The sequence below is a fragment of the Delphinus delphis genome, chromosome 14 (genome assembly GCF_949987515.2).
Source record: "Delphinus delphis chromosome 14, mDelDel1.2, whole genome shotgun sequence".
NCBI classification, from domain to species: Eukaryota; Metazoa; Chordata; class Mammalia; order Artiodactyla; family Delphinidae; genus Delphinus; species Delphinus delphis.
In genome coordinates this window covers 3,821,741-3,834,760 of record NC_082696.1, presented here as the reverse complement: position 1 = coordinate 3,834,760, position 13,020 = coordinate 3,821,741, and the positions used below count along the sequence as shown (strand labels likewise).

The window sequence follows — 13,020 nt, the reverse complement described above, 5'->3', positions numbered from 1 at the left end:
ATATCCAAGGTCCTAAACAACGTAAGTTCATTTTTTTTAAGGCGTTCGCTGTTCAGTGGTACACAAAAAATAGAGTAGCATGGTCCCCACGAATGAGGTAAGTGAAGACCATGGGAGCACATGGGACGCTCTTCTCGGTGGCGACATGAATTCTGAAGGACCGGTGGAAGAACAGAGGAGGCATGAGACCCTGAGCGTTCGCTGGAAGCACAGACACTTCCGTGCAGCTGAGGCAAATTTAATACAGAAATGGTAAGAACTAAAGTAAAAGTTTTTTTAAAAGGCCGGGATGCAGGGCTTCCCTGGTGGTGCAGTGGTTGAGAGTCTGCCTGCCGATGCAGGGGACACGGGTTCGTGCCCCGGTCCAGGAGGATCCCACAGGCCGCGGAGCAGCTGGGCCCTTGAACCGCGGCCGCTGAGCCTGCGCGTCCGGAGCCTGTGCTCCGCAACGCGAGAGGCCACAACAGTGAGAGGCCCGCGTACCGCAAAAAAAAAAAAAAAAAAAAAAAAAAAAAAAAAAAAAAAGCCTGGATGCAGAACTGAAATACGATATGGAAAGTAATAAGGAGCCACTGAGGATTACGGAGGTGGCTTTTGGAGCAGTCCCTCTGGCGACAGCGCGCGTGGAGGTGGGTCAGAACAGAGGCAGAAGGGCGGATGGTCAATCTGTCCTCAGCACGCTTCTAAAATATTACCATGAATCATATGTAATTCTCCCCGAAGCCCTACTGTGCTGAGCTCTACAACAGAGATTCTCCCGGAAGGGCTTTGGAGCTCAGATTTCAGTATCTGCATGCCAGCCAGTCCAGGCCTCTCTCCCCAGCAGCCCTGCCCCTACTGGGCTGTGAATCACTGTCACAGGAGCAACAGGCGGAGGCTGAATCATTCTGGGGCTTCAGGATGAACAAAGTCAATGACACAACTAATTGCTTCAAGCATTCACAACAGCGATGCCTTTAAAAGATACATAATACTTATTCTGACATTTAATTGTCCACTGCATCAAACCATATACTAGGAAACATGAGAGTACTGTAATTAAGAACACAAGTTTTGGAGTCAAACAACTCTGAGTTTTAATATCCTCTGCCCCCTACTAGCTGTGTGACAATGAGCCAGTTACTGAACCTCTCTGGTGCACATTACTCTTATTTGTAAAATGGAAATGAATAATAATACTTGTCTCATAGGATACCATAAAAATCAAATGTACTGATCTGTGTAAAATTCTTAAGTTTCTGGTATATAGGCAGTACCTAATAAATGATGAAATGATTACCATGATGATGGTGGTGATGATGATAAAACCTACCAGTAGAACTTCTGCAGTCAGAGTTGAAACAGGGAGAGAGAGAAGGAGAAACAAGCAAACAAACCGATACGCCCAGAACTGAACTGGACCGCCAGAGAACACTTCTATCTATTTAGAACACATCTGTAGAAAAGGACAGATTTAGGCTAACCTCTGTAATAAACTAATCCATTTTAGTCTAGAAGTAAGGACAGTGTTGAGTGTAAGTACAACTATTTTGCTATAATTGCAACAGACAACAGTAAATTCTACCCACTGCAGATGGACTTGGCTGTGTCACGGAAATGCTACTGCTATAAAACGTAACGAAAATGTCATGGGATCCCAAAATGTTGGGATAAAGATAACTTTTTAAAAATGTAAACATATTTCAAAAGCACTAGATGATTTAAGATTAATGGGATGATGAGAAATTTTTCTTAATAATGAGAATAACCATTCCTAATTGGTCTGTTTTCTAAAATTTTGACTTCTGCGTACCTAACGTAGGGTATTCACAGAAGGCAAAAGACAGAAAAAGGGTAGCTTCAATATTCAAAATAATCATTAATATCTTATTATGAAATATAATTTGACTATTAAAATGAACATTAATTACGAATATTAAATAAAGGAATGTTCAATGAACATTAAAATGGATTTAATATTCTAACGCTAATGGTTCTATCACCGTTGCTAAATAAAAATGCATGGATGGGTAAGTTTTAGGTCAGAACACAAAGCTTACCCACTCTCTTGTCACTGTCCACATAGAACAGTCTCCTTACCTGAAGTCATTCCACTTACCCTCCACCACTGAGGCACCTACACGCTTTGTCCTAAGGAGACATATCTACTCAGTTTCCCCTAAATAGAACCTGGCAGTTACCAGTCGCCAAACGTTGCACACATTGTTTTGCCTTCTCTGACTCTTAGGTCCACATTCTTATCTTCACGTGACCACCACCACCCATGTCAACAGACCCGGCAGCAGGCCTGCGGGATGGAGATGAACTAGGGGCAGCGACTGTCCTCACCGGGCTTACAATTCAGAGGAGAGGAAGGCTAAACTCACAAACAGAACATTTTTATACCATGTGAGAACTCTAGAATACGTGTATGTTTAAGGGACTCAGGGGCCATGTGGAAAAGGCACACAGCTGTGCCCCAGTTATGCGGAGACGTCATAAACTACTTTCACCGGAGGAGGTACTGCCTGAGCTGAGTCTTAAAGATAAGGAGAAGCTGGCCACCAAAATAGAAAACTCTAGACAATGCAGAGTTAAGAAATGGTCTAGAACTGCAAAAATACACATACAATAGTCCTGGAACAGGCAGAGGCCATTCATAAAAGACTTGTATATCAACTAAGAAACAAAATTTATTCTTGAGGCCATGGGACCCACTGGTGGCTTTTAAAAAGGAGAATAGGGCTTCCCTGGTGGCGCAGTGGCTGAGAGTCCGCCTGCCGATGCAGGGGACACGGGTTCGTGCCCTGGTCTGGGAGGATCCCACATGCCGCGGAGCGGCTGGGCCCGTGAGCCATGGCCTATGAGCCTGCATGTCCGGAGCCTGTGCTCCGCAACGGGAGAGGCCCGCGTATCGCAAAAGAAAAAAAAAAAAAAAAAAAAAACTGGGGGAAAAGTCAGTCAAACAGACAACGTCTAATGAAGGCGGAATTTGGGATGTCACTCGGGAAAGGTCCTTGATGGACATGTAGGAGACTGTACGCTCAGAGGGGCCAGTTCAGCATCCACTACAGGTGCCAAACGGGAACTCTGTCTCCCATGAATGCCCCTCACGGCCTGTACACAGCCCCTGGCCCCAGTCACCAGGAAAACAGTCCTGAGACCCAATGTTGAGACAAGGGGCAGCTCAGCAAAAGTTAAGAATCTGAACCTATCTTTCCTCTAGATGCTTTCACACTTCTCCTTACTTCATTCCTGACTTCATCTCCTCCCACTGCCCACTCGGGGCAGGGGCGGGGGGGAGGGTGGGAACTGCCCACTGCATCTTTCTCCCTGTGACGGGAGTGAAGGCAAGTGTGAACGAACATACACCCCTCCTGCCGTGCTGTACCGTGAATGGTTCTGTGCTAGTGTGTGAAGGACTGAGGTTAGCTTTTAAATCTACTTCCCCTTTCTGTTTGCTGAGGTTGCTGTGGTCACACAGGGGGCCTCTTCCCCACGCTTCCCCAGTCGCCCAGATTATCCCATAAGTAATTGTGGCAACAACACTGAAAGTCAGCGTTCGGGTTAACGAGACTGTGGTCTGTAGACACACACAGCTTTGAGGAGGCCTCGTGGGGAACCATCTCTAACCATCGTGGTGAATTTTTTTATCTCCTCTTTGGCCACGTTGCCAAAGGATGAATAGTTCGGGACTGCGATCCTCTGTGCAGCCAGAGCGCTGAAGGCTGCCTGCGGAGATGAGGACGCCGAAGGAGAAGCCCTTCACTACCCTGACCACTGGGCGGACAGACCTATCAGAGGGCTCCGTGGGATGTAATGACATATTGTTCTGTCTGATAATTCAGTGACTGGATGTTGAAATTAAATTTTACTGTCGGCCAAGGATATCACCTTAATTGGTCAAGTCTGGAGGTGTCCTGACAAAACTTCAAACTGGCAGGGCTTGGTGACTGCAGCTGGGGGCAGGGTGAGGGGGAAGGACTCTAACAGGGTCACTGGCCCGTGGGGTGAGTGAGGCACCTTCACGGGAGCTGTAAAGTAACTCAGCACGAGTGTGGCCACACTGAACGCCAAACACAGTTCAAGCGTTTGGAAACAGAACCTTACGGTGCCCCAGGCTGACACACAGGCGTGAGAGCCGCAGCCTGTTAGGATGGCTGGGACCCCAGGAGGCCGGCCAGGTGGAGCGGCAAGAAGGTCCGCTTGAGGGCGGAGCTGTGGACACAACAGGCATCTGTGCTTTTGCTATCCCTGTCCCCCCGGGCCTGAAACATGCGCTGGCAGCTGCCAGGCAGTGAATAAGTATGTTCGCTATTGAAACGAATTTCAAGAGGCAGTTAGAGGGATCTGAGAAGCAGAACTCAGAGGAGCCATCGTGAGCGTGTACGGTCGGCAGATTCTCCAGAAAACGAAGGGGCGCTCCGCCAGTCTCCTGCCCGTGAAGATGGGGCCATGAGTTTATGCCCCCTATGTTTCTTCTCCCTGTCCCAGCTCACACAGGAGTGTTGGTCAAGCCAGGATACAGATTCAGATTTTAACTGGTGGGCTGAACCTGTGGCCATGACGGTTCTTCTAGCCGGCTTCCCATCCCATTCGTCTGCTGAGAACCTCACCTCTCTAAAGACACAAGAACAAAGGTGCCCTTACGTTCCCCCCACCAGTGACTGAAATGCCTTCTCTAATACTCGGAATCTAACTACCCTCCGAGAGCTCTGTGGATGCCAGCAGCGTGCCTGAACTTAATTCTCTGCTTGAGTCCCCCGTGATGATGCTCTGATCATTCTAGGAACACCGCATCACGTAACACAGAGCCCCCACGTGGCTGAGGGTTTGCTGAAAATGCGACAAACTGCTCTGTGCCACCTCCACTGTCAACGGCGGCAAACGGAGTAAATCTTCCTGCCAGAAGTCTTCCTTGGCTGGGTCAGACCCTCTCCACCCCTTCTGCTTTGTATCACTGCTGTATCACACAGTTTATATCTTATTCCATCCAGCAGCAATGTACCTTGCAACCCTGGCCTCTGTAAATTCTCTTATATTTAAAATAGGTTTTCTGAGGGAACTTCAGGAAGGCTATTAAAATTCATTTGCAGATTAAGTTGCCAGAAATGCTGTCACAGTCATATGTATGAATTCATTTAGGACACAGGTTGCACGTGGGGCCCAGGAGTCCTAATTATTTCTAAATGAAGGCGTCCTGATGTCCTTTCTGGCATATACCCTTCTTCCTGGGCAAATAGATAGCCTAAGGGGAAAGTAGATACAAACTGTCATAAAGTTTTATAAATGTCTATTTACAGAAAGCATGTTCTAATGCATGTGTGTGTTAATATACGTGTGTGTATATACACCTATTATACACACACATATATAGGGACATGCATCTATATCATACACACATACAAACACATATACATATATCCACACACATCTTTTATCCTGCCTAAATTTCTAGGTAGGTATGTATGTATCTATCTATCAGCCAAACATACATAACCTACATCATTTAAAAAATAAAGTATTGGTGCCAAGGGAACATCGGGATTGGTGACTACCTATCGCTTTCAGGGATAGAACCAGCCCGGGAGCAAGCGGGACATTCAGCCACCTGCCGGATATGACTCTGTATCTGACAGACCTTTCACTCTACCCCACAGGTCATCAGAAGAGCACCTGCACTTCAGTGAGCTCACCATTTACCTTCTCAGCCCTGAGGAAAAGGGGCCTGACCACGTACATGTTGCTGGGTTTTGAAAAGATCTGAGTGTGCAGTACTACCAATCAATCACTGGGACAGTTGGGACCATGAGGCACCACTAGGAGAAGCTACGGAGAGGAAAAGAGCCCTGGGTGGTCAGGGGAGGGCTGGGCTACACAAGAAAGGAAAACTGCACCAAGTGGCAGACACCCTTCTGCTTCGCAAGTCGCCCACAGCCAGGCGCTGCTGAGGTCCTGCCGGGGCTTTGCGTCACAACCTTGAAACTTCCAAATCCTTCCCGTAGACACGTAATCAAAAGATCTAATAAGATTTCTCCTCCTATTTTGAGGTGCTGACAGTGAGAGGAAGAAACGGGGTCCACTATTCTTAAGTCAAACAGAGATCACATTTTAAAAATTGTCTGAGAGGAGTCAAAGCATTACGAGGCGATAGTTACGTAGTTAAGGTGACTTTGAGAAAAAGGTTTGAAGTGAAGAAGGAGCGTACGTATCTCACAGGGAAGGGAGACCAGTCAGCATCCAGCTCAGTCACTAAGGACATCTTAAAAGCAAGAAAACTCGATTTAAAAACACACAAAAGAAAAAATAAAAGAACTTCAATGCACTTAAAATCTTGTTTGCCTAACGTTCAAGATTCGTTGTTCAACACATTCTGGTTCAAGAACATGATGATCCACGTAGATTAAATTAACTACGTGAAACAAACTTTGCCTTAGGGTATAACGTACTTAAAAATCAAATGCGATTGCAAAATATATATAAATCTTTTAAAAAAGGTTTTATGATAAGATGTAGCTGCTGTTTCTAAAGAAAGCCAGAAGAATATCCCTCTTTTATGTATAAACCGCGGGTCTCTCTGACAAGACGATGCACACACGGGGCAGCGGTCAGGCACGTGTCCCTGGGCGCCTCACCTGAAGGATGGAAACGGTCTGGGAGAAGTGATGCTGTTCCATGGTCGACGTGGAGTATAGTGCCGCGAGGGGGTGGTCGAATTTCTGCAGGTAGCTGTTACTGAAGCCCCTGTGGTCCAGGTCGTGGCACAGACACGCAATTAGCAGTCCCTTGCGCTTAAGGAGAAACCACAGTGCACAGATGTTCAAAACAAAGAAATGGGACATGAGGAAAGTTACGGTTAGTATTCTTATCACACTGACTTCTGTCACTGATGCAGCCAACATGCTCATGAATGCCTGAAATAACAGATAATCTAACTTCTTTTTTAACCAGTTTCTTTGTCTTTCTGCTTAGGAACTTAACAATCAAATTATCCTTGAGTTTTCCTGATCGACTCTGGTAAAAAGGGTAGGTGGTATCAAATTAAAGCAAATGTCCCAAAGAATCACAGATAAAGCAAGTCTGCAAAAGGAGAGGACAGTATCAGTTCTTCACTTAAAAATCTATTCAATATTAAATTCTAACGATGTTACTGCTATCATAAATGAGGAATATAGCAAGTAAATCATACAGCATGTGAAAAATGGCAAATTATATACAAAAAGATAAAAGGAAGAGCAGGCTGAAGGGGACAGGTGAGAGGCAGGTGGCTGTGATGAACAGCAGTTAGGATGGGCCTCAGACAGGCAGAAGTGCAGGTGAAGGGGAGACGCAGGTGGCTCCCAGGGGCGGGGGCGGGGGCGGGGCTCTCAGCCAGCGCACATCCTGGCAGGGGAGCCTGCCTGCCAGTCACAGGACCAGAGTCACATGACCAGGACTGACCACTGCAGGGGCTGCGGGGAGAGGAGGACAGAGAGGAACCTGAGGGCAGGGCAGGGGAGGGGAGGGTAAAGATCTTGTATTATCTGTGATCCAGGGACCGATGGCGGGGTTTTCAGCAGAGCAGTGACATCATCTAGCTGACGCTCTTTAAAGATCCCCACGCTGGCCACTGTATTGAGAACAGACTCCAGGAGGGTGGGAGAGACCTGGGGGAGGCTTTCGTCGTGACTCAGGCAAAACATAACAGAAGCTTAGACCAGGACGCTAGCAACGCAGGCTTAGGAGACATGACTCAAGTCTGGAAGATTCTGCAGGCAGAATCAACAGAGCTTTCTGGCAGGCTGGGCATGAGAAGAAAGCAGGGCAGGACGGCGAGCGGGGAAGGGGAAGCCAAGCCTGAGTGCCAGGTCATCAGCCTTAGACGCTGATGGACGGGGTCTTCACTGAGAAGGGAAAGTTGAAAGGGGAGCGGGCTGGAGGAGCGCTCGGGAACTGAGGGTGCTGGAGGTCCTGGGAGCCACGTGAGAACAGCGACGCAAAAAGGAGAACTGAGCTCAGACCCTTGGACCCGCACGGCCCCTGGACCAGAGCATTTTCTGGGGGGTGACAGAGCTGGTTTCAGAGAAAAGGGGAGGAGAGGAATTGCAGGCGGCCAGCACAAGGGCTCCACCAGGGGCCGGCGGCAAAGAAGAGCCTAGAAATCCGGAGGGAGCCGAGCGGAGAGGCAGAGGCAGAGGGTGCAGTGAGGTGGAGGTCACAGCCTGCGACCTGCACGGGATGCAGAGCCTGCGGAGGACCCAGCGCGGAGGGAGAGAGTTACGGAGCGGGGTGCGGGGGAGGGAAGAACCGCGAGGGCAGGAACCTCTGAGACCAGGGCAACTGGCAGGGCGGCTCTGGACAGGAGCCCGGGCAGCATCGAGGAGGGCGTGAAGCCGGAGTGCGCGGCGCCACCGGCCGCGGGGCCGGCGCCTGCACAAAGCCCCACCGGAGCACTGCGCCTGCGCCCTGCTGCTGCCTTAGTCTCGCCGAGCCGCGCTGGTTTCTCCTGCCACCTAATGGGCGGGGAGGTCGCCCCGGGCACCCGCACCCCTAAACTATGCGGTAGGCAGGGGACCAACCCTAAGTGTTCGGAGGTCTTAAGACGCTGAACTGTGTATGTTCTGGGGGTCGTTTGGTTTGGGGGCTGTTCCCATATTTTATGCTGCAACGTCAGCCATAATGAATCTGGTAAGAAATGTCAAGGTTGTAAAACCTGGCACAATAGATAAAAGCTTTCTAATTCCTTTTAACCTATTTTATTTTATTGATGTTCAATAGCCTTGTCAAGTGCATGCCAGAATCAAGCATCTGAAAATAACTTACGAAGTAAAGAACTACCTTTGTTAACTTTTCCTTTAAAAACATCAAAGGATCATTTCTAAAGCTCTACTAGAGATTACACATGCACCTTACAAAATATATTTTAAATACTTATGTATGTTATTTGGGGGTTATTTTTAGCTAAAAGACCTGAAGTTTCTGGAGAAACAGAATGATATAATTCTAGAAACTTAAATGGAAGTCAATATGTAGTAACAAAACATCTCATTCGTCTTAAAATTTTCCCATTTTTGAATATAAATTTTAATATAATCCAAAAGAATAATTTCTATAATTCTCAAGCTTACAGGCTAACTTTTGGCAGAAAAGATAATAAAATTGCTTTCTTAAAAGGAAGTGAATGGAGAAACACTGAAATTTTCAAAAATATGGGGTTCAATGAAATGGAAAATTGTTTAGAAAAATTTATATTAAAAAAGAAAAACTTTCATCGTGTGTGTGTGATAAATAATTTATTAGGCTAAGCCCCATCTAAAGCCCCATCTAAATAATCTAAAGATTATTAATAAAAAAAGGAACGTTTTGACTCTTTACAATAGCATTTTTTTTCTAAAATGCGTCTTTCAAGTTTCCCATCCAAATTGTGAATTTGGTCTGACAGGATGGAAAGGACAGGACTGGACCTCAGGGTTCTAATGTTGGTGGACATGACCTTGGGAGAAGCACAATTTATCACGGAGACACAGCTCCCTTTCTTCACGTGTCCTGAAGCAGGAGGAGAGAAGGGTGGATTCGAGTTAGGGCTTTCATAGGGCTGCTGGGACCTTGTGGAGAGAGGGCAGCGAGGCCATCAGGAAGGTCCCGCCTGGGAGGGGCACAGCTGGGGCGAAGGCGCCCCATCACCAAACGTGGGCTGGGCATTCAAGGAAGGGGCTCGACAGCAGAGCATGAATGGACTAGGTGTCCCCAAGTCTTCTCTGAGCGCATCACCAACTCCAAGTCCGTAAAGTCCGGTGAATCAGTGGAACATTGCCGAGCCCCTGTTCCCTTATGCTAGAGAAGGTCAAATAAGCATTTATGTTTTAATTGTATTTAATGCTCTGGGTTCTCAGATGGGTAGGATATGTCTCCATTATCCAGGGCATTAGGGCAAAGAGAACAATTCACTTTGTTTACATCCTTTCAGAAGAATTCAGCTTTAACAGGGAAGAAAGACTACAAAAATGAGTGTTTCCTTGAGGGATATTTTGATGAAGTTGGAATTTCTGTATCTACATTCCTTATACAAAATAATAGGGAAAATCCTTGGGTACAACAATTTAAAAAGTGTGCTTCTGTGAAGTTACGGAACCAAAATTTGTCCTGGAATGACATAGAGTCGCCTAACTATTTCATAAACGTACTCCAGACATAGAGTACTTCAACCCACTCAGGTTATTTGAAGCGGGAGAGAGAAAGCGTGTGCACACCCACCTCGAGTTCGGTGAAGAGCCCGTGGTTGTTCTGGAGTATGGCGTACATGCAGTGTGCCACCGTGACTGCGTGCTTCCAGTTGTGGTAAGGGACCCGACGATAGTTTTTCTTCACAGACATGATAAAACGACACAACTTTTCAAGCTCAAAGCTGTGCGGAAAAGAAATTGTCATGACAGAAACTGGGAAAGAACCAGTACGTTCCAGGAGACCACGAGATGTGCACGTCTGTCCTGTACGCGCTTGCACGGGTGAACACTTCCGCGGGGACGGGACGCAGGAGCACGGGGGCCTCACTCACCAACCTCCTCACTGCTTCTCCAGCCAGGTGAGAGAGGCAGACTCTTTGGTGGCTCGTGCTCTGACACGGTAACGGGCCCACGGGGGAGCAAATCCCAGAATCAGCTTACCGTTACCCATCATGAACACCCGCCACCTCTTCCTTAGCTTTCAAGCACCTCCTGCATCCCATCGTGCTCAACAGACAACAGCATATCATCATCCTGTTCAAGGGTATTTTTAGCTAAGTTTTTCCAGAAAGCAGATTCACAAGCTGCGACCATGCATACTATAAGAATTTCCTAGGTGAGTGATGATCCTTTCAAGAGGAATCCAAATTACCATGGGACACTCAAATTATTAAGCGGTGGTAGCAGATGGCTATATCCAAATCTTGACGCAGTCCATGAAAGAATATGACGTATTTTATCATACAATATGGTTATAAATTTTTATGTGTATCATGTGTTACACGTATTTAAAGCCCCACCAACTCTCTCAGTGGATTTAAGGCAGCTTAAGACAAAGGCATATCAATATGAAACAGGGGTCCCCGAAATACCAAAGAGACGAGAGTCCATAAAACCTCTAAATACATATAACTTTTACCTTTCTCCACTGAAAATGTTCAAATGTCCCTGAAGTGTGAGGTATGTGATTTTAAGAGTTTCAACTGGTCAAACTCTCAATTGCTATCTAAGAAGTAAGTGGCATTAGTTACCCTGTGTGCATCCTTTTGAGACAATAATTTATAAAAGTCGCTGATGGAAATAAGAGAAAACACAGAATTCAATAGGAAACAAGTGACAATTTAGTTCTAGAGATGCTAAGAGCCTCTATAAGCCACTTAATGACTAAATTAGTAAAAAAAGAGAAAAAGAAAATTATTCCTTGCATTTTAAGTATGTGTTTAAGCTGTAAAAAAAAAAAAAAAAAAACAGATACAAAGTCATGAAAGGCCTCTGGGACAGGCCACAAGGAGAGGAGAGAGATTTGCAAGGAAAGGGCAACATAACTTCATTACTAACAAAGGACTAGACTTTGAATTAGGAGACCTGTTTCTTTCACACTTGTTTTAACTGATATATCGAAGTTAAAGGTGAAAGTCGATGTTAAATGTGTATGTACATTCCAAAACACACCTAAAAACAGTATGCAATTATGTTGAGAAGTAACCTCTGTCTCTTTTAGCTCCACCTATATCCTTCTGATCACCTGGTTAGACCTGGTTGTTAACTAAGGGGCAGCCTCTGAGGGAATCTAAAAAGGCTGCACATTTGTCCAATAATCTTAGCCTTTTTTAATTTAAATATCTAGAAAAACAATTTCTATATGGCATATTTAAGGTAATTATCAACCAAAAAAGTGGCGAGGGATTTAGGTAGGGGAGGAGGATTTTAAAGCAAGTGTGTGGGTCACACATACCAGGCTGTCCCACAGGACTGGTGGACCATGTAGACGAAAATTCCAGGCCACATGTTTTCAAAGGGACCGATGTCAAAGTGGAACCTGAAATAAACAGAAAGCACAGGTCATGAGTAAATGTAATTAATTAGGATAAACATAATAACAAGTAAAGGGAGTAATTTAACTTTTTGCCTATCAAGAGACTAAAAAAAATACTAGGAGTTCGGCCCCCTCTTCCTGCCTCTCTCAGTCACATCTCTGTTGTATTCAAAGGTTTCCAGGAGGAAATTCCACACATTCCCTCAGGAACTTAGTCCAAGATCTAAGCCATTGCTTAATTCTTTATTAAGCAAAATGTAAAAAAGGAACGTTGTGTTTGTTATTAGAGCAACGACAAAGTCCAAAATAATTATATTATGAGCCCTACACATACATTGCACAGCTCACAGATACGGGGGAGGAGCTCATCTGAAATTTTCTGAGATGAAAATTAGTCTATTTCCTACTTTAATCCAGAGAAAAGTTTCATAAATATTAACATCCGAAGTTATTACCTATCTTTCATGTGCTAATTTGGTTACAAACATTTAACCCAAATAAGCAGAACGGGAAAGTATTAAAAGAGACCATTTTCCTCTGGTTACAGCACTTCTGACACCAAATGTGTGAGTTTTCCACACCAAGCAATTCTCCGGTTCTCTGCAGACGCCGGCTGACTTCCTGCAATTCAGTTCAATTCTGTCATTACCTGGAGTTCACGCAGACCCCAGAGGTTAGGGGCGCAGGCCCACAGGCTGCCCCCACTTGAAACGTCAATCACAAGCCCAGGCCACCCACACTTCTAATGCATCGGCTGTTCCCACGACCCCTCCTCAGGTCAGATGATGCGCTAGGACAGTTCCAGAACTCAGGGAGACACTGTGTTTACTCTCACCGGTTTACTATGAGGGATACAACGCAGCAAGAGCCAAGCGAAAGGGAGGCACAGGGTAAGGTGGGGGGAGGGCAAGGTAGGGGGGAGGGTAAGGTAGGGGGGAGGGCAAGGTAGGGGGGAGGATAAGGTAGGGGGAGGGTAAGGTGGGGGAGGGTAAGGTAGGGGGAGGGCTGCGGAGCTCCCATGCC

At 46.2% G+C, this 13,020-nt stretch overlaps 1 protein-coding gene across 1 annotated transcript in view; it reads right to left on the bottom strand.

The window, feature by feature from the left end:
* The window catches only part of PDE10A (phosphodiesterase 10A), a 303,256-nt gene that overhangs the window by 41,918 nt on the left and 248,318 nt on the right, over positions 1-13,020 (bottom strand). Inside the window, exons 15-17 of the mRNA XM_060029658.1 lie at positions 11,917-12,000; positions 10,213-10,363; positions 6,615-6,770 (exon numbers count right to left, since the gene is read on the bottom strand). Of these exons, the coding sequence (XP_059885641.1) occupies positions 6,615-6,770; positions 10,213-10,363; positions 11,917-12,000 (391 nt within the window). The remainder of the gene's footprint in view (positions 1-6,614; positions 6,771-10,212; positions 10,364-11,916; positions 12,001-13,020) is intronic.